Below are 22,339 nucleotides of genomic sequence, written 5' to 3'. Positions count from 1 at the left end.
GGCAAGGTGTTTGAGCGGTTGTTTGTGATGAAGAGGCAGAATGTTACCTGAATCACATCAACACTAGAGGAGAAGAATGAATGGGTCACCGGTATGCTGTGAGGTTGCAGATCAGCAGGACTCCCACCGGATGAAGATGCAATCATCATGAGAAGCAATGACTGACAGTGAAAGTGCCATCACCGAAGGACATGTGCATGTTTGAAGAAATGCTGCATAAACAGGGAAGTCACATAAGTACACTACAGGATGCAAAAGACAAGGTGCCACTCCACCGGTAAATGGAACTTATCTCCAGGCATGCATAGTGTGCATCATGATTCTTTGAGATAAGAGAGAAGAGGTAAAGGCATGTTGTAATGCCGGTACAGAAGGAGTGTGGTGTGTTTGTCATTTTGACAAACCGGTTGTGATATAGTCCGAGCTGATCAGGGAGAAGGCAAGGCTGATCAGATGCAGTCAGAGGAGAATGGTCGGACTGAAGATGAAGTTTGTTGTTAGTTGATGACAAAGTGTCATCAAGAAGGTTTACCGGTATGAAAGTCCACCGGTAATATGAGCAAGGTGCAGATGCAAATGTCTTCCCACCTTGCGAGAATGAGCATGCTCAAGATAGACATGTCTGACGACCGGTCAAGGGGTTCCATCGGCAGTTCAGCAGAATGCAGACATGATGAGTTAACCGGTAGAGTGTGAGAGGCCGGCAGGGTTTGTATACCGGCAGAGAAGAGAAACCGATAGAGTGTTTGGTCGGTGATCCTATCTAGACCAACGTGAACAGCTAAGCTGGCAGATGGTAGACATGGATGCCACTTGGATTCAAGGTGGCGAACCTGCATTTGGATAAAGATGGAATGTACAACGATAGAGTAGTTGCAGGGTTGGTCGACATTAATGGAAGGTCCCACAAATCATGGGACATGTTGTAGAGCTGTTGCAGGGATTTGCAGCTCGAGGTCTGGAGGACAACTATGAGCCAGCTAAGAGTGATTGAGGAGATCGAGGCGGATGAAGGAAATAGCAGAACGAAATCTTGGTGTTTGACCAAGAGACCAGCCGATAGGGTAAAAAGTAGATCGCCAGAGATGGAAGGCGTGATCTAGGAGGCACGTAAATGGCGGAGTTGTGCAGACTGGCAATCTGGAAGATCAGATCGGACAGGATCTAATTGGATTTAGTTTGCCTCGAGGATGGTGAAGAAACCCTAACCGCCTAGAATTTGAATTGGCTTTCGGCGGGAAAACCAGTCTATAAATATGAAGGCAAAAGACATTGTTAGTTGCTGCTGGTGAAGAGAAGAAATATATTGTGCTATTGCGAAGTCACTAAGTGTTACTTCTGCATGTGAGAGAAAATCAACCAAGTGCTCAAAGAGTATCGGAGACAAGAGGGAGAGTGAAGAGCAGAACCAACAGTGGTTATACTGGCAGAGAAAAAGTGAAGAGTGTCAAAGAGAAGGCAGACAGTGAACTGATAGAGTTTAGCACTGGTAAAGTGCAGAGAAGTGAGGAGGAGATACTGCAAAGAAGAAGAGCAGAAGAAGTGTACTGATAGGGCTTACCGGCAGAGAAGCAGCAAGAGAAGTGAGTTGGTGTTCCAGAGAAGGTATCTCACCGGCAAAGTAAGGTATATGAAATGGTTGCAAGATTTACTTGTAACAAGATAACTACTTTTGTATTTGAAGTTTACTTTAAGAACACTGAGTTGTAGCTCGGTACAGGGGTTGTAGCCCGTAAAGTCAGTGGTTGGTCTTCCTTGGGTAGGTGCCCTAAAGTCAGGGGTTGTACCTCCTTTGGGTTATAGCCCATAAAGTCAGGGGTTGGTGCTCCTTGGGTAGGTGCCCTAAACTTTGTAACAGTGTTTTCATTGTGAGGCTGGATTGGAGCAGTAGACTCCAACAACATTGCTCATTGAGGTTTTTCCCATCTTGGGTTTTCCTCAATTATATTGGTGTTATGTGATGTCCCTTGTGTGATTGCTCTTGTGTAGGTCTCCCTACTAACCAGTAAGTCTGCATAGAGTTAGATCTATTAACCGGTATGCTCACAGAGGACAGCAAAAGAGAAAAGTTTGAGAACCACTGATTCACCCCGCTCTCAGTGGTGCATTGTGTCTAACAATTGGTATCAGAGCATAGGTTCCCAGTTAGAAGAGTGTTCTCCAACTTGGGTAGGTTCCAACCTAAGGACACAATGGTTTGTCTAGTGTCTATCTCTGCTCCTGTATTTGATGGTTCAAACTTTTCTATTTGGAGTTGCAGAATGGATGTCTTCCTATCCTCTTTAGGGTTTGATGTATGGATGTCAGTAGTTGATGGTCTCCCCAGTAAGGCCAGTCTTCCTACCAGATCTATAGAAGAATGAAGAAACCAGTGCAATGAAGAAGCTATGAAGGCTATATTCAGTGGACTCACCAGTGATGTCTCCTCACAGGTGGAGAGATGCACAACAGCAAAGATCTTATGGGAAAGATTAAAGAGGCTCTATGGAAATGAGCCCACTACTGCAAAACCAGCATGTGAAGGAAATGTGAGAAATACATCTCATGTTTGTAAGGATGATGAAGATAGATCTACTAGCAACAATAGAAGTAGTGAAGAAGGAACCCAACTCTTCTTGGCTCAAGAATCTAAAGAAGAGGTGCATACATCTAAAAGTGCCAGGGAAAATAGATCCCATCGACAAGATGTGTTTGGAAGTGATAAGGAAGGGGAAGAAGAGGATGAAGCAGAAGTTGATCTTGAAGGAGAGCTTGTGAATGCACTTGAAGAACTCAGCAGAGTTAGAAGGGAATACAAGCTATTCAAGAATGCTGCTATAGTAGAGAAGAATCGGTTGACAAAATGCCTTGAAGATATTGAGAAATGCTTCTCAAAGTTGAAGTCTCAGGAAAAGAACACAAAGATGTGCCGGTGTGAAGATCTAGCCTCTCGGCTAGAGATAAAAGATAAAGAACATCAAAAGCTGCTCGGAAAAATAGAGGTCCTCCAAATTCACCTTGAGAAATGTAAAGATGAGCTCAAGGTGAGAATCCAGGCTGATGGTAGCAATGATGCCTTGGACAAAATGCTGAAGAAGCAAAGGCATGTCAAGAACAGTGAAGGACCAGAAAGTGGTGCCAATGAATGCTCCACCAGCAAGAATGTCCCCCACAATGACATTTTGTTTATCTCCTCAAATGGAGGAAACATTGGCTAGACCTTCCCAGTTAGAAATGTTCCTCGAATGAAGGTTGACCTAACCACAACTAGTGAGGACTTGCCGACTAGGGTGAAGACCAGTGTTGCAAAAAGGAAGAACAATGCAGATCCCAAAGGTGAAGGGAAAATGAGAGAAGACAGCTTCACCGGAAGCAAGAAGATAAGGAAGCAGCAAAGAAGACCCTCTACCGGCAGAGGACAAAGAAATGCTACCACCCACAGGGGGAAGCAAGTGTGGGAGAAGAAGAGATCAGATGGAAGAGCTGCACAAAATGGACAACCAAGGATCCATTCTCAAAGAAGAAGAAATGGAGATGCAAAACTGGTAAGATCTCCTCATGCATGGCAAAATAAATTTGTAAGTCATATGCCATCATTTACCAGTTACTGCTTTGCATGTAATGCTTATGGCCATAGGGCAGAAGAATGTAGAAAGAGATCTAGAAGGAATGATTTGGGATCTCATAGAAATCATGCTTATGAGTGAAATGCATCCAGGAGTAGATACATGCATGTCCCCTCTCCCGGTTATGCAAAGGTTGTTTGTCATACCTGTAATGCTTTTGGCCATAGAGAGCTTGAGTGCAGGAAAAGGAACCTGCAGTCACATTGAGGCCAGTATAACAACTATGCACATGGAGGCCAGTATAACAACTATGCTCTGCAGAAAAGTGGATATAGAGCATTTGGAAGTCAAAGACCTGCATGGAACCAAAGGAGAAATGTCCCTACAGGAGCAAGAGGTCCACCGGTTTCGGTTGCCAGTCACAGTAACACGACTAGAAGGAGATGGTCAAACCGATATGTCAAGAGATTTCCCAAACATGAAGTTGGGATGGATGTTGTGTGCTACTATAGCACTACTTCTGGCTGTGATGGAGAATCAGGAAATGGAAAGACCCATCAGCAGAAGAAGGAAAAAACCTGCTCCCAAGCTTGAAAATGAGAGGAAGAATGAGACCAAGCAAGTATGGAGGAAGAAGACCATGGACCGACACTATGCACTCATTGCACAGCTGATGTCTCCTAAGGCCTAAAGGAGATGCAGGACCTCAAGGGGAGTAGTACATTGAACTTATCATTCACCCCCTCAGTGATGAAGGCAACATGGAAGAACATGTTGTTGCCGGTATGAAAAGTTAAGTGTGCGAAGAGGCTTCCTTGACTTCACACCTACAGATGAATGTTGGATCACTACTGATGTGTCTGTGCATGACAAGATAACAATTGGAATCAAATACATGGGGACACAAGATGTCAAGAGTCACATGAAGGTGCTCCGGTAGTGATAATGGACTGGTACAAGAAACTGGTATGTACAGATTGTTACCGGTATGACAGCTAACAGGTACCTGCAGGTTATGTAAGACAATGAGGTTGGAGATCATTGCAATAGCCCCAGTAGCTTGGAGTGAAGCTATTTCTCAGGTGGTGTTGATGAAGACCTGAACGACATGAGTGGGCCCGGTTGTTGATCATGCAAGCTTGCATATATTTGGGCTAACCGGTTTATTTTATGGCATGATGATGTTATTGTATGGCACCGTGTGATTTCAGGATCATGTCATAAGCTGTGGTGGATACAATGGAACCGAAGGATTATCAGATGATCATATATGCACAACTCAACCGGTATATGGTGAAGATTGGAGTGTTGGTATTGGACCTGACCGGTGATGAGAACCTAAGATGTGTATCTCAGGGGGAGTTCAAGTGCTCATGATGCAGAGCCGACATGCTTGAACTGATAAGGATACTGACTGCCCAAACTGCAGATGATGAAAATTGCAATAGGAATACCCACGAGAATTTCCTTGTAAGGGGTATCTACCTGTCCTCTGGTTGGTTGTATTGGTAGTACAATCACATTTGATTCCTAAAGAAATTTAGATCAAACAGGAGGTGATGCAGGTTGACCGACAGGTGAGTAGTGTTCACTGACACATCCCTCTGAAATTGAGTGTTTTAACAAATGGTACAGATTTTACATACTCAATTGGTGTCAATTGATGGTTGAATCCTCCATCTCAAGTGCTATGACTTGAGAAAATGTAACAGAATGTAAGAATTGGTATCAAAGGAAGAGGAACAACTGATAAAGAAAAAGGGGAGAAAGAATTCTGTCAGTAAATGATAAATACAGGGAGGAATGATTTCCTGACAATGCCTTTAGTCATTGTTGTCAAATGGGGAGAAGAATGATTGTAGTATACTACATACTACATGTGTGAGAATCCACGGATCATAGTAAGGGGGAGAAGGATTATGTAGTATGCCGGATACTACAAGAGTTGACATCAATGCCAAAGGGGGAGATTGTTGGCATTGTGTTGTCATTGATGTCAACCTGTATAGGAGTACCTATCGGCATGAGAGATGTATGTGCAACATTGTCAAGAAGGAGTACAGGTTGAGATATCTTGGATATCACCTTATGTTGCAGAACATCGGTAAGGTAAGGAAGATGACCCCGGGAGTCACCAGTACACAGTTTAGTGCCTGACTTGTGTAGATGAGATGGTAAGGTGATCAATACCGGTACACTATATCACCGGTAAGGAAAGGATGTCAACTAGTAAGTGACGTGTTGACATGGGGAAGTCTGATCAATCAAGTGAGTGGTTGTCAGCCTGCAAAGGTCAGGACCAGTGTACAAGCAGGATGGGCAAGGTGTTTGAGCGGTTGTTTGTGATGAAGAGGCAGAATGTTACCTGAATCACATCAACACTAGAGGAGAAGAATAAACGGGTCACCGGTATGCTATGAGGTTGCAAATCAGCAAGACTCCCACCGGATGAACATGCAGTCATCATGAGAAGCAATGATTGACAGTGAAAGTGCCATCACCGGATCACATGTGCCTGTTTGAAGAAATGTTGCACAAACAGGGAAGTCACATAAGTACACTACAGGATGCAGAAGAGAAGGTGCCACTCCACCGGTAAATGGAACTTATCTCTAGGCATGCATAGTGTGCATCATGATTCTTTGAGATAAGAGAGAAGAGGTAAAGGCATGTTGTAATGCCAGTACAGAAGGAGTGTGGTGTGTTTGTCATTTTGACAAACCAGTTGTGATATAGTCTGAGTTGATCAGGGAGAAGGCAAGGCTGATCAGATGCAGTCAGAGGAGAATGGCCGGACTGAAGATGAAGTATGTTGTTAGTTGATGACAGAGTGTCATCAAGAAGGTTTACCGGTATGAAAGTCCACCGCTAATATGAGAAAGGTGCAGATGCAGATGTCTTCCCACCTTGTGGGAATGAGCATGCTCAAGATAGACATGTCTAACGACCGGTTAAGGGGTTCCACCGGCAGTTCAGCAGAGTGTAGACATGATGAGTTAACCGGTAGAGTGTGAGATGCCGATAGGGTTTGTATACTGGCAGAGAAGAGAAACCGGTAGAGTGTTTGGTCGGTGATCGTATATGGACCAACATGAAGAGCCAAGCTGGCAGATGGTAGGCATGGATGCCACTTGGAGTCAAGGTCAAGAACCTGCATTTGGATAAAGATGGAATGTATACCGAAGGGTAGTTGCAGGGTTCGTCGACATTAATGGAAGGTCCCACAAATCATGAGACATGTTGCAGAGCTGTTGCAGGGGTTTGCAACTCAAGGTCTGAAGGACAACTACGAGCCAACTAAGAGTGATTGAGGAGATTGAGGCGGATGAAGGAAACAGCAGAATGAAATCTTGGTGTTTGACCAAGAGACTAGCCGATAGGGTAAAAAGAAGATCGCTAGAGATGGAAGGCGTGATCTAGGAGGCGCGTAAATGGTGGAGTTGTGTAGACTGGCAATCTAGAAGATCAGATCGGACAGGATCTGATTGGATTTGGTTTGCCTCGAGGATGGTGAAGAAACCCTAACCGCCTAGAATTTGAATTGGCTTTCGGCGGGAAAACCAGTCTATAAATATGAAGGCAAAAGACATTGTTAGTTGCTGTTGTTGAAGAGAAGAAATATATTGTACTATTGCGAAGTGACTAAGTGTTACTTTTGCATGTGAGAGCAAATCAGCCAAGTGCTCAGAGAGTATCTAAGACAAGAGGGAGAGTGAAGAGCAGAACCAGTAATGGTTATACCGGCAGAGCAAAAGTGAAGAATGTCGAAGAGAACGTAGATAGTGAACCGGTAGAGTTTAGCACTGGTAAAGTGCAGAGCACTGAGGAGGAGATATTGCAGAGAAGAAGAGAAGAAGAAGTGTACCGGTAGCACTTACCGACAGAGAAGCAGCAGGTGTGAGCAGCAAGAGAAGTGAGTCGGTGTTGCAGAGAAGGTATCTCATCGATAGAGTAAGGCATATGATATGGTTGCAAGATTTACTTGTAACAAGATAACTACTTTTGTATTTGAAGTTTACTTTAAGAACACTCAGTTGTAGCTCGGTACAGGAGTTGTAGCTCCTTTGGGTTGTAGCCCATAAAGTCAAGGGTTGGTGCTCCTTGGGTAGGTGCCCTAAAGTCAGGGGTTGTAGCTCCTTTGGGTTGTAGCCCATAAATTCAAGGGTTGGTGCTCCTTGGGTAGGTGCCCTAAACTTTGTAATAGTGTTTTCATTGTGAAGCTGGATTGGAGCAGTAGACTCCAGCAGCATTGCTCATCGAGGTTTTTCCCATCTTGGGTTTTCCTCATATATATTGGTGTTATGTGATGTCCCTTGTGTGATTGCTCTTGTGTAGGTCTCCCTACTAGCCGGTAAGTCTGCATAGAGTTAGATCTATTAACCGATATGCTCACAGAGGACAGCAAAAGAGAAAAGTTTGAGAACCACTAATTCACCCCCCTCTCAGTGGTGTATTGTGTCTAACAATATTATCCCATGCAACTCATCAATGAGCTCATCAATCCTAGGAATAGGGAATTGAATTTTGATTGACTTTTTATTCAATGCTTTGTGTAATTGACATACATCCTCATTGTACCATTTTTTCCTTTGTAAGGAATACTAGTCATGCAAATGTTCTAGAACTATGTCTAATGTGGCCTATTTCCAAGAACTCTGTGACCTCTTTCTCTTGTTTGTATGTCCATTAGTGGAAATAGGAGGTTATCGTTATAGTTTTAGAGCTTGATTCCAACTCTTTAATATGTGTGAGGCCTCTATTAGGTGGCAAACTTAGAGGCATATCACTAAACATAACTTTATGTTTATCCAAAATGGTTTGAATATCAACATTGTACCCATAATACTTACTGTGCTACCCATGCAACTTGTCCCTTGTGGAAATTTCTTTCCATACTCTTATCCATTGTTCCTTGTGGTGATGCCTTAGGAATACCTCTAAGAACCATGCCTTTCCCTTAAGATTTGCATTTATATTCCACAAAATGATAATTTTGAGAAAATTATCCAAGGGAACACAACCGCTGTAATTCCAAAAGCATATGTGCTTCCAATAATCCCACAATATAGAAATCGTCACATATCTCAATCACCAATGGATAGTTTCGGTTACTGCATAATCTAGGTCAACAGAAGAATAAATCTATCAGCCACAATGATATTGAACCTAGAAAAGTCTTCATCTTTTAATCCTCTCTTAGCCACAAGCCTTCATCAATGAAGTTGTGGGTAGCCCCACTATTGATCAACATTGTAATCTATTGTTGGAATAACATCCAATGAACCCTAAGTGGGTTATGTTGTGGTGCTCCTAAAAGAGCTACACAAGTGTTGCTACTACTCACAAGTTTCTCAAGTTTATGATCATTGATTTGCTCCTTTATGACTTCTTGTAGACCTATTCCTTTAGGTTCATCTCCTTCATTAGACATTATCTCAATATAATGGAGTTGGCCCTTGCCAAGGCATTTGTGATTATATTGCCATGGTTCTCTAGATAATAAACACAAATTCTTTCTCTAGATATCATTCCTTTTGTTATCATCTATTTTCTTTGTTGCAAATAGCTGCAATGTAGTCTTTTGGGGTGTGAGTTGAACTCTCTTTTTGGAAATTTCCCTTCTTAGGTCTAGGAGTAGGTGGTTTTGATGATTAGAATTTTTTATTTAGAGTGGATGGTTCCAATATCATGGCTTTCCTAATGCTTTCTATCAGAGTTATGGGACTTTCCTAGACTCAACGAGTCCCGAGGTGAGTGATAATCGCTGAGTTTGGGTGACTTGCTACTCACTGAGTCTAGGTGAGTCTAGCAAGGTAGACTCGCCATTTTAGTTATTTTTAATTTAAAAAAAAACTTACAACCTTTCAATTCTTGTTTGGTTTATGACAAGCACATCTAAGATTTACAAAAAATATGTAAATGGTGTGCACCATGAAAGTTTGTATGGTTTTGAAGGTCTTCATTTGGGCTTGATGGCAGGGGCTCCACCCCTCGACCCTATTAGACACTACCCCTAGAACCCCTTTTTGTTGACATCAGTTCTTTGGTGAGGATTAGCCTATTACCCTGACCCTCGTAGGCTAATGGGATTGGTTAGAAGGTCTTTTGAGGATTGGTATCATCCCCAGTGTTCAAAGTGCTTCAGTTTGGTCTTCGTTTGGCATCATTCGGACATCATTTGCTCTACTTACTATTTTTAGTAAGTCTTGGGATGTTAGAGATGGACCCCTCCTATTTTTAGTAAAGGGGGTATGGTCATATGCAGTCTCCTCATGTTATCTCCCAGTTCAGATGACGTTTGAAAATACAGAGTATTCATGGAGATATTAATGTTTAATTGGCTCAATTAAACATTAACTATTTGGAGATTATATTATTAAGTTATAAAATGACTTTATATTATAAAGCACTTAAATGAGGGCCTATTTATCATGAGAAGGGGGCCAAGTTTATTAATAATTTATGAGCACATAACCCAAGGTTTAATTACATTATTGATGCCAATGAAATATTATAAAATTTTAATGTTAATTAAGAGCTTTTTGAAGAAGTTCGAACTTCTTGAGGAAATATAAGTGTGCAAAAGGAATCGAACTTCATTATGTGATTGGAGTTTTTGATTGAAGTTTCTCTGGAGCATTGAAGTGTAGAATACCAAGGGTTTCTGCAGGATTCAAGGCTTGTCGGCATTGGAGAGCGTGGCTTCTTCATTGTAACAACATATAGAGGGTGTGCAAAATCATTTGATTATGCTTGTGAGAGTTGGCTTCATTCAGGAGTCAATATTGAGCTGATTGGAGGGTTTATTTAAGAGAGAGTTTGTAGATTGAAAGAGACTACATTGCGCTACAGTGTCGTGAACAGTGAGCTACAGTAGTTCGAATTCTATAGAAGGTGATTTAGAAAGGTGAACAGCTATATATATTTGACAAGGGCTTTGCATATGAGGAGAATCAAACCAATATATCAAGGCAGCCATTGAAATTCCAGGTTTTCTATCTATGGTCATTGTATTAGAAAATCATTACTTCATTGCATCATTTGCTATTATGATTATATCATGAAATACTTGGAGGTTGCATATGTTTAATGGAGATATAAGTTGCATATTCCACATTCATGGTAACTTTCAACATTGATCAGCCACTTAGCTTTCATGCCAACTGTTTGCTTAAATGCCTAATGGCTGTAGGTATACATTGGGATGCATGACAAGTGTTTGTCTTAATGTCAACTAGCTGTACTAGTTAATTTCAGTCATTACATGTGTGTGTAAAGGTCTAAAACAGCTAGTATATCATTTCTATAACAACCTTGCATTGTTAGAAGCTTTCCATAACTTCATTTGCAGCCTACAAACCCAGAAAAGACAATAAAAAAATTCATAACAGCGGCTTCAAACATTGTATGCCAAGTGTTTGACAATATTCCTTGGGGTTCAAATAAGCGAAACAAGGTCAAATTAGCCAAGAGTTATTACAGTGGTATCAGAGCGGTTTCCTACCAACCTGTTGGGTAGATTGATTCAGCTAGTTAATCATGGTTACTTCAAGTACCCAGAATCAGTGGGACCAGAATATGAAGCAAGTGTATTCCTCATTGGAAAAGTTAAAACAAAACCAGAAGAAGATGGATGAATTGATTTTACACCTTGCAAAACTTGATAGAATTGCTCGGTATATAACATCTATTTTTAAGGGGAAGGAGAAACAAGAGGACTTTATAGGGGAAGTATCTAGAAACCTTTGTAATGAATTTTTAGCAACCCCTGAACAGCATACAGCTGAACCTATGGCGAGCAAAAATCAAACTTACATGGAGGAAGATGTTGGGCACAAGACACTTCATGATGACTCCAAGAGTGAGGAGGCACATGCACAGGAAGTGAGGGTCAGATTTGAAGAGAATGTTGACACTGATAGCACTTTAGAAGTCGTTATCAGTCATGATAACAATTCTGATTTTTGCAACAGCAGTCATATTTCATTGCCTAATCGTGAGTTAGCAGCCATCTCAGGTGAGATTGATGGTTGTGTGGAGGCACCTAATGCCGACACTCAAGTTACGGGTGATGTTGAGGCCATAGGTGTTGTGGATTCAAACCACAACAAGTCTGATTTTTCCAATCAGACCATGGAAAACAAATCAGAAAATTTGCCTAATGGTGATGGTTTCGAGGATTGTTTGACCGATGTGCACACATCTATATGGATAGGGGACGTGAGCATTGATATTGGCGGTTCAGCAGTCTCTAACATGTTATTCGAGCCATCCCAAGAGGTACATGACAGCGATACACTTGTTGAGGATGTGTGCGAAGTAGATAGCGCACATGATGATGCTTACCACTCAGTGAGCAATGACGACTCCGCCTCTTACCAGAGTGTAGATTTCAAACCAGGAAATTTGAATGGAAGTGAGAAGTTCTAGGGTTCTCACCATTTAGTAGGGCAACTAAAGGTGAACGAAAGTATGATAACTTCAGCCTTAGAACACTTCAATGTTGTGCAACAATTGGTGGCACATTGTTGCTGGACTCCTGGTATATGTGAGCACTTGGATGGTGGGCTTACCCTTGCAAAGTTTCAGTCCCTCAAAGATGTCGTTGGGGTAATGCGGAATCATTACCTACAAATATTATCAGATAGAGATCATCTCCTTATGCTTGACAGTATCTATTATGATGCATTGAGGGGGAAAGAAGAGGAGGTTGACGAGCTCACTCACGAGCTTAAGGTGACTTTGGACTCGTTGGAGAGCACTCAGTTGGCCCTTCAGGAGTCGTAGGCACGGGTTGATAATCTTACCGTGGAGTTGAGTCGAGCTCAGTCTTCACCAGCTACATATACAGTACAGTCTCCTACAGTGGCAGTTGGTGATGATCTTATATCCATGGATCAAGGATGTGGTGATGGATATGTTGAGGATGTCATTGTCTCCATCACTGAGTTAGGTGCATTTGATTCAGATGGGATGAGCATCTTGGTTGAGAGCAGTGGAGAACCACATGTTGCACCAGGTTCTTCAGTGATTGGTGCTACGACAGGTGATGCAGGTCAAATTGTTGATAGTGCTAGTATGGTGGTGATGGGTTCTCCAGAGAGTTGTGAGTTGGTGTACCGTGACACTCCCTCATCTACACAAGTGACTGGTAGAGCATTACCTGGTTGGGAGTATGGCTCTCACACTGATTTTTTTCCCTCTCCTGGAACCAAATCTGTTTCCTCATCTCATGCAGTTGATCTGGGTGGACAATTTGTTGCGACTCGAAGTCAAAGTCATCAACTGCAGGTTTCTGGAGATAAGGTTGACTCAACCTTATTTCGCTTTTACGGTGCCAACTTATTTGTTGAGCACTTACTTGAGACTTCCGAGTTTCAAGATTGTTTGTATGGAGCTACCGGGGATACTCTCATTGGAGAGGTTCTCATGCCATCAGGCGTCTTGTGCGAGAAATTGTAGACACTTTGGCTACAGTGCTTCCAAATAGAGATTTTGCGATTGGGTTCGTTGAGCAGGTTGCCAAAGGCCCTACCCAATCCGCTTTTCGGGGCCAGAGTTTGGAATCATCTTTTGATTCCAGAGCTGTTAGTGATGAGTCGTTGATCGAGGTTGGAGCCTGCTACAGAAATTACATTGTGAGGAGTGCTCACCACTTTTCCTTTGATCCACACGTGGATGACCTGATGATGCGTAGGTGTAGATTGGCTCAGGGATTATATCATCCCTTGTGGGATGGAGGGTCGCCATCTACAAAAGATGGGACTAGAGGCTGCAAGTACTTGATTCAGATGGTTGTAGGAAATTATTTGCAGGGACACCAGTCAGTTTTCCATTATACTGATGTGTATCCGAAAGGGTTGGTCACTCTTATCTCACCAAAATTTTGTATGGATACATGGTTACAGGGTGATTATGGTGTCAGTGCTACAAGCTGGATTACTTGTCGAGTCAACACATCTATGGGAGTCTAGCAGAGGTGAGAGATAGTTGTGGAGTTGCAAATACCTTTAGGAATTTGTATCTCTTTATCGAAGATGGATGTGAGTGTAGTTTGCTTCGGGACCCGAGTGAAGACAGGGTTAACACTGTAGTTTGGGTGGGTTCCATTGGTTGGCTTCACCACTTTTGGCATGGTGAAGATGAGATCAAAGTTGAGCAGTAGGAGTTTGAGGATCTACGTTGCATGCTTTTATTCGAGGTTTGGGATCTTTTGGGTGCATTGGGATTTCAGACATAGCTTGCATAGGAATTTATGGGTGTGCACATGATGTAAAACATGTACATTTTCACATTTGACCCTCATGTACATGATTTGTTTCAAATGCACAGTTGAATGGCACATGTGATGGACAGTTTGTATGACAGCATACCGTGTGCCAAGTTTGGTAGCAACCAAGATCAGTGTTATGAGTTGCCTCCACTTGAGACTCTTACTCCAGTGACACCAAATGGCGGGGATGAGTTGATTCAGCAAGTTCAGCTTGATGTGTCAGGGTTACAGGAGTCATTTGTTGATAGCAGGGACATTGTGCAGGTCTTCACTTGGGATCCAGGTGGAGGAGTCTATTTGCCATCGAGATTGCTTGGGGACAAGCAATTTCAGGAGGGGCGGACTGTGATGTCCCCTTTTTGTTGACATCAGTTCTTAGTGAGGATTAGCCTATTACCCTGACCCTTGTAGGCTAATGGGATTGGTTAGAGGGTCTTTTGAGGATTGTTATCATCCCCAATGTTCAGAGTGCTTCAGTTTGGTCTTCGTTTGGCATCTTTCGGACATCATTTGCTCTACTTACTATTTTTAGTAAGTCTTGGGATGTTAGAGATGGACCCCTGCTATTTTTAGTAAAGGGGGTATGGTCATATGCAGTGTCATCATGTTAGCTCCCAGTTCAAACAATGTTTGAAAATACAGAGTATTCATGTAGATATTAATGTTTAATTGGCTCAATTAAACATTAATTATTTGGAGATTATATTATTAAGTTATAAAATGACTTTATATTATAAAACACTTAAATGAGGGTCTATTTAATATGAGAAGGGGGGCAAGTTTATTAATAATTTATGAGTACATAACCCAAGGTTTAATTACATTATTGATGCCAATGAAATATTATAACATTTTAATGTTACTTAAGAGCTTTTTGAAGAAGTTCGAACTTCTTGAGGAAATATAAGTGTGCAAAAGGAATCGAACTTCATTATGTGATTGGATTTTTTGATTGAAGTTTCTCTGAGCATTGAAGTGTAGAATACCAAGGGTTTCTGCAAGATTCAAGGCTTGTCGGCATTGGAGAGCGTGGCTTCTTCATTGTAACAGCATATAGAGGGTGTGCAATATCATCTAATTATACTTGTGAGAGTTGGCTTCATTCAGGAGTCAATATTGAGCTGATTGGAGGGTTTATTTAAGAGTTTGTTTGCAGATTGAAAGAGACTATAGTGCGCTACAGTGTCGTGAACAGTGCGCATGAACAGTGCACTACAGTAGTTCGAATTCTATAGAAGGGGATTTAGAATGGTGAACAGTTATATATATTTGACAAGGGCTTTGCATATGAGGAAAATCAAACCAATATATCAAGGCAGCCATTGAAATTCCAGTTTTTCTATCTATGGTCATTGTATTAGAAAATCATTACTTCATTGCATCATTTGCTATTATGATTATATCATGAAATACTTGGAGGTTGCATATGTTTAATGGAGATATAAGTTGCATATTCCACATTCATGGTAACATTCAACATTGATCAGCCACTTAGCTTTCATGCCAACTGTTTGCTTAAATGCCTAATGGCTGTAGGCATACATTGGGATGCATAACAAGTGTTTGTCTTAATGTCAACTAGCTGTACTAGTTACTTTCAGTCATTACATGTTTGTGTAAAGGTCTAAAACAGCTAGTATATCATTTCTATAACACCCTTGCATTGTTAGAAGCTTTCGATAACTTCATTTGCAGCCTACAAACCCAAAGAAGACAATAAAAAATTCATAACAGCGGCTTCAAACATTGTATGCCAAGTGTTTGAAAATATTCCTTGGGGTTCAAATAAGCGAAACAAGGTCAAATTAGCCAAGAGTTATTACAGACTTGCCTAGACTCAACGAGTCTTGAGGTGAGTGATAATCATTGAGTTTGGGTGACTTGCTACTCACTGAGTCTAGGTGAGTCTAGCAAGGTAGACTCGCCATTTTAGTTATTTTACAACCTTTCAATTCTTGTTTGGTTTATGACAAGCACATCTAAGATTTACAAAAAATATGTAAATGGTGTGCGCCATGAAAGTTTGTATGGTTTTGAAGGTCTTCATTTGGGCTTGGTGGCAGGGGCTCCACCCCTCAACCCTGTTAGACACTACCCCTAGAACCCCACAAGGAATGCTGCCCCTTGATCCCACTGGGGTCACTTCCCCTAGACCCCCACGAGGGGCGCTGCCCCTCAACTCCGTTCAGGTGTTGCCCCCAAACCTCTATCACACTATAAGTCTAAGCAAGTAATAGGTCAATGATGAATCATGATCATTAAATCTACAAAATACATTACCCCTATTTCAAATCTCTGCATCTTCACAGCCAGGGCCACAATTAAGAATTATCTTGTTTCATACATTGAACAACTTGTTTGGTATACAAGGACTACCATAGGCAAAGCTGCATGCTATAGTCATTGTACTATTGAATACAAGTTAAGTCATAGTTGGCAAGAAATGCCATTTTCATAATGCAAAAATATATCAATCATGCTCTGCACAGTGCATAAACAACTCATAGAATAATCTTATCTATTACTATCCTAGCTAAGGTCAAACTAGGTTCAATCTTTTAGGATCGAAGGGAGCAAGACTTAACCGTCCCTCTTTGTTAATGAGATTGACAACAAAACATGCAGTCTTGATGGCTTAAAGAAAATTTTAATAATAAATTCCTCACTTGAATATACATACCAATCACTGAGACACAAGAAAATATCATGGCTACATCATCATCTAGGACCTATCTTTGCATATATACTTATGTAATCAATGTATACTTGTGTATGTGATCAAAGTAGCTTCTCTTTGATGAGGTTATTGTGTATTTAAGGTTTATTTATTAAAGGGTGCATGAAACAATTTTTAAATCCTTATAAAACTTTAAATTTCTTGGATTTTTCAACGTTCCAAGTCTTCGCTGAGTCTGAGTCTGAGTCAAAAATCAGCTTGCTGAGTCTAAGGCAAGTCCAAGTCTTGTAACTATGCTTTCTATAGTGATGATCGTGCAAAGTCCTTAACTAGACCCTTGAGTGACTCATATAAATCTTCAACAAAGAGGAAATTAATCCTCTTTTCTTATATGTCTTAGTACCATAACTGCAACTCTCTAGAAATCTACTACATAAGAATCTACCGAGTTTTGTCACTTGATCCTAGCAAGTTCTCTGAAATATTCTTCTTCATTTTTTTTCTCAAATATAGTTTCTAATCTTGGTTGAAAACATCTAAAACTTGAATAAGGTCATGCCCTTGTCTAATTAAAGCATAGTAGCACTAATCATAGGAAATTCCTTCCAAGTGCAATGTGGCAAACTAGATTGCATCTTCTTCCATCATGGAGTTGGGCGTGATGTAAGTTTGTAATTTCTGCAACCAAGCCTGAGAAGATATATCGATGCTACCATAAAAAATTGGTGGAGTTAGTTTGTTCACTTTATGCTTTGATTCGTTCTCATTTATATTTTGGTTACTCCTCGACCTCTTCCATGTTGAATACTTTTCCCAACAGCTGCAAGTATCTATCAAAAGGTATGTCTGCCTTGAAATCTTCAGTCTTCCCTTGATATTCTTCGAACAATATATCAGGCTCCTCTACAAAAGAACTTCTAGGCTCTGCTCTTCTTGGTCTCTCTATAAAAACATGTGTCTAGAGAGTTTTAGAATAGAAATACCTATTGACGAGAGCATATAGTGGATGAATAATGATTTTTTAATGTATTGTTTTCAAAAATAACAATGCCTAGAAATATGTATCCATGGATTGCACAAATAATATAAATATGTTGAAGATTGAAAGAATAACATACAAATGTGAAGAAAGATTCCTTCACAATATAGTAATTACAAATTATATGCTTCCACAATATGCTAAAACTTGAAAAATATAGAATTTCTACAAACATCAATATATATTGAAATCTAAACAAAGTTTTGAAATACAAATACAACCGTTGTGTGAGATTTCTCTCAAGAAATCAAAGGATTTTTGCCGACCAATCTCTAAGAAACCAAAGGAGTTCTATGGTCTAATCTCCAAAATCCAAAGGTTTTCATCCTCAAATCCTATAGTTGAATATAAGGCTCAAACTATGACATAAAAGACTCAATACATAGCACCAGCAAGCTACAAATTCTTAAGCTTCCCTTTCCCTCTTAAAGATAGCAATTAGACCATTAACGAAAAAATCTTTAACCAAAATACCCTCCACTTTATCATGAATGCCAACTTGTAACCCCTCATTAATAAGCCGTCACATAAATCTGTCAAGGGGAAGCTGCCAGGTGTCTATGAGTTACAACAATCCAATCTTAGATTTCCATACCCACTAATTCATTATTTTATTCCTTTCTATTTTTAGCACAAATTTTCAAAACTCATTAAAATATTTTTCTATCCTTTATCAAGAAAGAAGCATTGTGCCTACATAAGCTGAATTGATTTAAAGGGGATATTACAATTTTCCCATGAGACACCAAGCTTGTGCTAATCTTGGGATGATACGTGTCTTGCAACCCAATAGGTTCTTGAAAAGATGTTAAGTCCCATTAATACATTTTCCCAAATATATGAAAGTTGTACTGTCTGTTCTGCCAAGCCAGTGGCAGTATTCAATACTGCATCATTGAGGATAACTTGCTTGTTCATGCATTCTGCTTACAGCTCAGCCAGTGGACTTCCATAGATTCCAGAACACGGTTTGCTGACATATTAAAATTAGTTTGTGGCAGTGAAGTTTGGGGTCCCTGCTTCTAGTTGAAAATAAACCACACAGGTTAGATTTCAAAAATTTGCCCGCTTCTGAGAATTTTGAAAATGGCAATATGACAAATAGCTACCTATTAGTTTTGGGTGGTGTCTTTTCTCTCCAAAGATTTGGTATTCGTCCCACTTCTAAGTTAACAATATCACTTTTAGGTTGTCCATTGTCAATGTTACTTCCATTCATCTTCAAAATAGTGTCTGTCTAAATAACAGTTAAAAGATCTGACCAATAAACTCTCTTATTGAAATGACAGACTTTATTTTATTTTAATCCTGTAAGCTATTTGTTGGCATGCAACTTCGAGGTCAGCTGCAGAGGAACTCTCCAGCATGTGATAACACACCAGTCAGCTGAGATGAGGGATTGTAATGACATGAGGATTACATCGATTGCATAAGGAATCATCCCAGCCCTGCATACTGTAAAAGCTCCAGAGTCTCACCTCCGTGTACCAGGCAAGCTATTGCAGTTTACTAGATCTTACAGACCATGTTAGCACAAAGGATGTCAAAAGGCATCATAGGGGACAACTTGGTAGAAGAGAAGATGCAGCTAATGGAATTTGATCAAAATGATGAGAATTTGATGAAAATGAGAAGCAATCAAACCCCATGTAAAAGACCTGGATAGAAGGACTCTTACGCTGACGAATAGAACTCATCCAATAGGACAGGGCCTTCCCTCTCCTGGCCATGAGGAAGAGGTAAAGGCTCTCTCCCATGAACGGCTGTTAGGCTCTTGTCCACTGGATACGCATAAGATTCCTTATGCATAACTGGAAAATCCTCGGTCACTATCTGAATAATTAGACAAATAACAGCTAACCAACCAAACCCCCTCCAATAATTTGAATTTCTCCATGAAAGTATAATCTTTTATCTCTCTCAAGTCCACGCTAAAACATTACTTGTAGCGAAAAGAAAAAAATCTTAAGCCTTGTTTTGGATCTTACTAGCTGAAATTTTCATGTTCGCAAGCCTGATAACCATCACTTTGGATTTTAAAAATGAGGTATATTGGCTCAAATTCTTACGAGAGAACGATTGTTAGCAACAATGATGGAGAAAAGTAAAGGATTATATCGCAACAGCTTGCAAGAAAACAAGTTTTGACAGTAAAACAGAGAAGGTAGAGGATTGTCCTTCCATTTCTTTATTCAAATAACCTAATAATATCATTCCATGACTAGATGCAGGGCAGCAGCTGCAATTCTCTTTTCTCTTTCCACCTCATAGTAAAAATTGAGGATACGGATGCCAATTTTCATTTGGGCACACCAAATTGTTCATTAAAGCATGCCAATTTTCATTTGGGCATCATCTGACGATAAGGAAATGGCTAGAATACAAAACTACAGACTCAAAACGGCATGTGGGAAGAAGCAAATAACCAACCAAATCCCAGAGTGTTATACACCTAATCAAGAGTAATTCATTATCCAACCTATTCTAACATACTGAAATTTTCGAACAAAACAACTCGCGTCAATGCAATTGAGCATTCCAACTGCAGGATTTAAGCAAACGGACCTTATTAAAATTAAATCTCATAACTCTACAAAACCCACAACATGAAATGTGATAAATTGAATGAGAAAAGACTGATTTTATAAATACCATTCACTTGTTCTCTTCATGGCATTTGCAAAGAGCTGTTTCTTCTTCTTTCGTGTTGGAGCAGCTGCTGCTCCTCCTCCCAACATCACCATCTTATGGTTGTTCTTCTTGTCCATATGCCAGCACGGGATAACGTTTTTGATAGCACCACTCCAAACAAAAAATTAGATCCCAAATACGGAATACCAACAAAATCTCATATCTTGCATCAAATTTTCCCATAAGCTCCCGTTTATTAGAGAACAGATATTCCGGCAAGTGGAGCATCATTGCGGTTATTCTGTTTTACAGTCATTTAACACATTCTAATTTGAACATTTTATCTTAAATTTTGCCAGAATTATGCATGGCTTACGTATTAGCTTACGTTCTAAAAAGTTGCGAGATCATTTTATCGACGTTTCCCAAAAGCAATTCATAATTTTTTTCTCTTGAAAATTGGAAGAATGGAAAAATTTATCTCTACCAGACCACCATGCCACAAAGAAAAGCTTAACGTTAATAAAAGTGGTGGAAAGGCCTTTTATTAAGTTTTCTAGGTAAGAGAAATTAATTTTTTATTAGGAAAAACAATTGTTGATATTTGAAAAGAATTAAGTTAATTCTTTTTAAATAGGTTGGAGGTAAATAATAATAAATGTGATTACAGTGCAATATATCTTATAATAGTGATATATAAATGTATAGAATTGTATTTTTTTATTGAATTTTTTAGTATAATTATATATTAATAAATAAAATATTTGTATATATTAAAGGTGAATATTTTCAATTCATGTTTTAATATATTTTCATATATAAGAGTTTATTATATTTATTTAGACTTAATGTTATATATTTGTCATTTATTACATCTTTTGTTTCTACACTTACATTCATACACTCATTCCTTACCTCAAATCTATACATCCCTATCCTAGTTCAATCTCACAATATGTAGGCTAGACAGTACACCATGTAGAATTGGTCCCCCTAAAATTAAAAATTTTAATAATTCAAATTTTTAGCCCTTACCTATTTCACTAGTTATAATCAAGCTTAACACATATTTGTACAATTAATTGTTTTTGATATATTAAATAGAGAAAACAAGGATTCCAGAGTCTTTTAGCAAAATAAAGTTCATTAAACTAGCCTAACTACCACAAATAAAAAATTGTCAAAAAGAAAGACAAAATAACATAGTGCACAATAGACACAACAAGTCAAAAATGGCCATGGAGGATGGTTAAATCCCCCAACCCTTAATAAATATGTAACCCCTCCTCCCAAGTAGGAGTGACATCAATGTCCACGTGTAGGCCTTTCACCTTCTTATTGGAATTCTTAGCTCTATTGTCACAGACCTACTTTCTTTTTGTGAGATCAAATTCCAAAAGCATAATACCACTAGCAAAGTACCTCATCATGTCATAACTGAGTCTAACAACTTTAGCTAAAGCATCCTCAAATTTGTTGATTTTTCTCTAAACCACATCCATAAATAAAAAAAAACTACCTAAACAACATTTGAAGCTCATATTTGAAATTAAAAATGAAGGTAACATGAAAATTAAATTTTGCTATTTTTAGGTCAGCTTAATGTGGCGAGGAAGAAAATTAATAGATTGGAAGCCCTCAATGAAGTATATTCCAGAGCTTCTAGCTAGGCTATGGAGGACAAAGACCAGAGAGTTTGGGAAGCAACTAACGATTTGGCCGAGAAGTTAGACAAATGGGAAGGAATGGAGGCAGAATTGAAGGGGCTATATGAGAAGATTGACCAAAAAGAGGACAAGAAGGAAATATTGAAGGCTATGGAGGAGATTCAAAGCAACCAAGTGTCCCTCAAAAGAAATATCGAGGATCATGCAAAGCAATAAAAAATTTAAAAGGAATTTGGCAACCCTATAGGCTATCCAAGAGGATATCAAAATGAAGCAAGCTCAAATAAAGAGGCTTTTGGACTCTTCCCCTACTACAGGGTTGGAGGCATTAATATCCAGGATGATAATGACTTCGAAATTACCTATTATTTCATCTGGAAAAGGATCCAATAAATGACTCTCCTTCTCTGATAAGGTGAAGGTTATGAGTTAGGATTGGAAGATTGAGAAGCCCCCACTAGGTAGGCCATTGGTTTGTGCCTTTGATGGGGGTGGGTCTGTGTTTTT

At 39.8% G+C, this 22,339-nt stretch overlaps 1 protein-coding gene across 3 annotated transcripts in view; it reads right to left on the bottom strand.

Annotated features, from left to right (window-relative positions):
* LOC131037408 (BTB/POZ domain-containing protein SR1IP1) overlaps nucleotides 1-20,481 on the bottom strand; it is a 41,007-nt gene extending 20,526 nt beyond the window's left edge. The window contains exons 1-2 of one of the 3 annotated variants that reach the window (XM_057969542.2): nucleotides 20,187-20,474; nucleotides 20,028-20,076 (exon numbers count right to left, since the gene is read on the bottom strand). In XM_057969542.2, the coding sequence (XP_057825525.1) occupies nucleotides 20,028-20,071 (44 nt within the window). In that variant the 5' untranslated portion in view covers nucleotides 20,072-20,076; nucleotides 20,187-20,474. Of the gene's footprint in view, nucleotides 1-20,013; nucleotides 20,077-20,186 lie in introns of those variants that run through there. The other 2 variants (XM_057969540.2, XM_057969543.2) reach the window with 2 other exon arrangements.
* Nucleotides 20,482-22,339: the final 1,858 nt, after the last annotated feature.

Source organism: Cryptomeria japonica, chromosome 5 (assembly GCF_030272615.1).
Source record: "Cryptomeria japonica chromosome 5, Sugi_1.0, whole genome shotgun sequence".
Lineage (NCBI taxonomy): Eukaryota > Viridiplantae > Streptophyta > Pinopsida > Cupressales > Cupressaceae > Cryptomeria > Cryptomeria japonica.
Note: the sequence above shows the minus strand (reverse complement) of the source record. Positions and strands in the feature narration are given on the sequence as shown.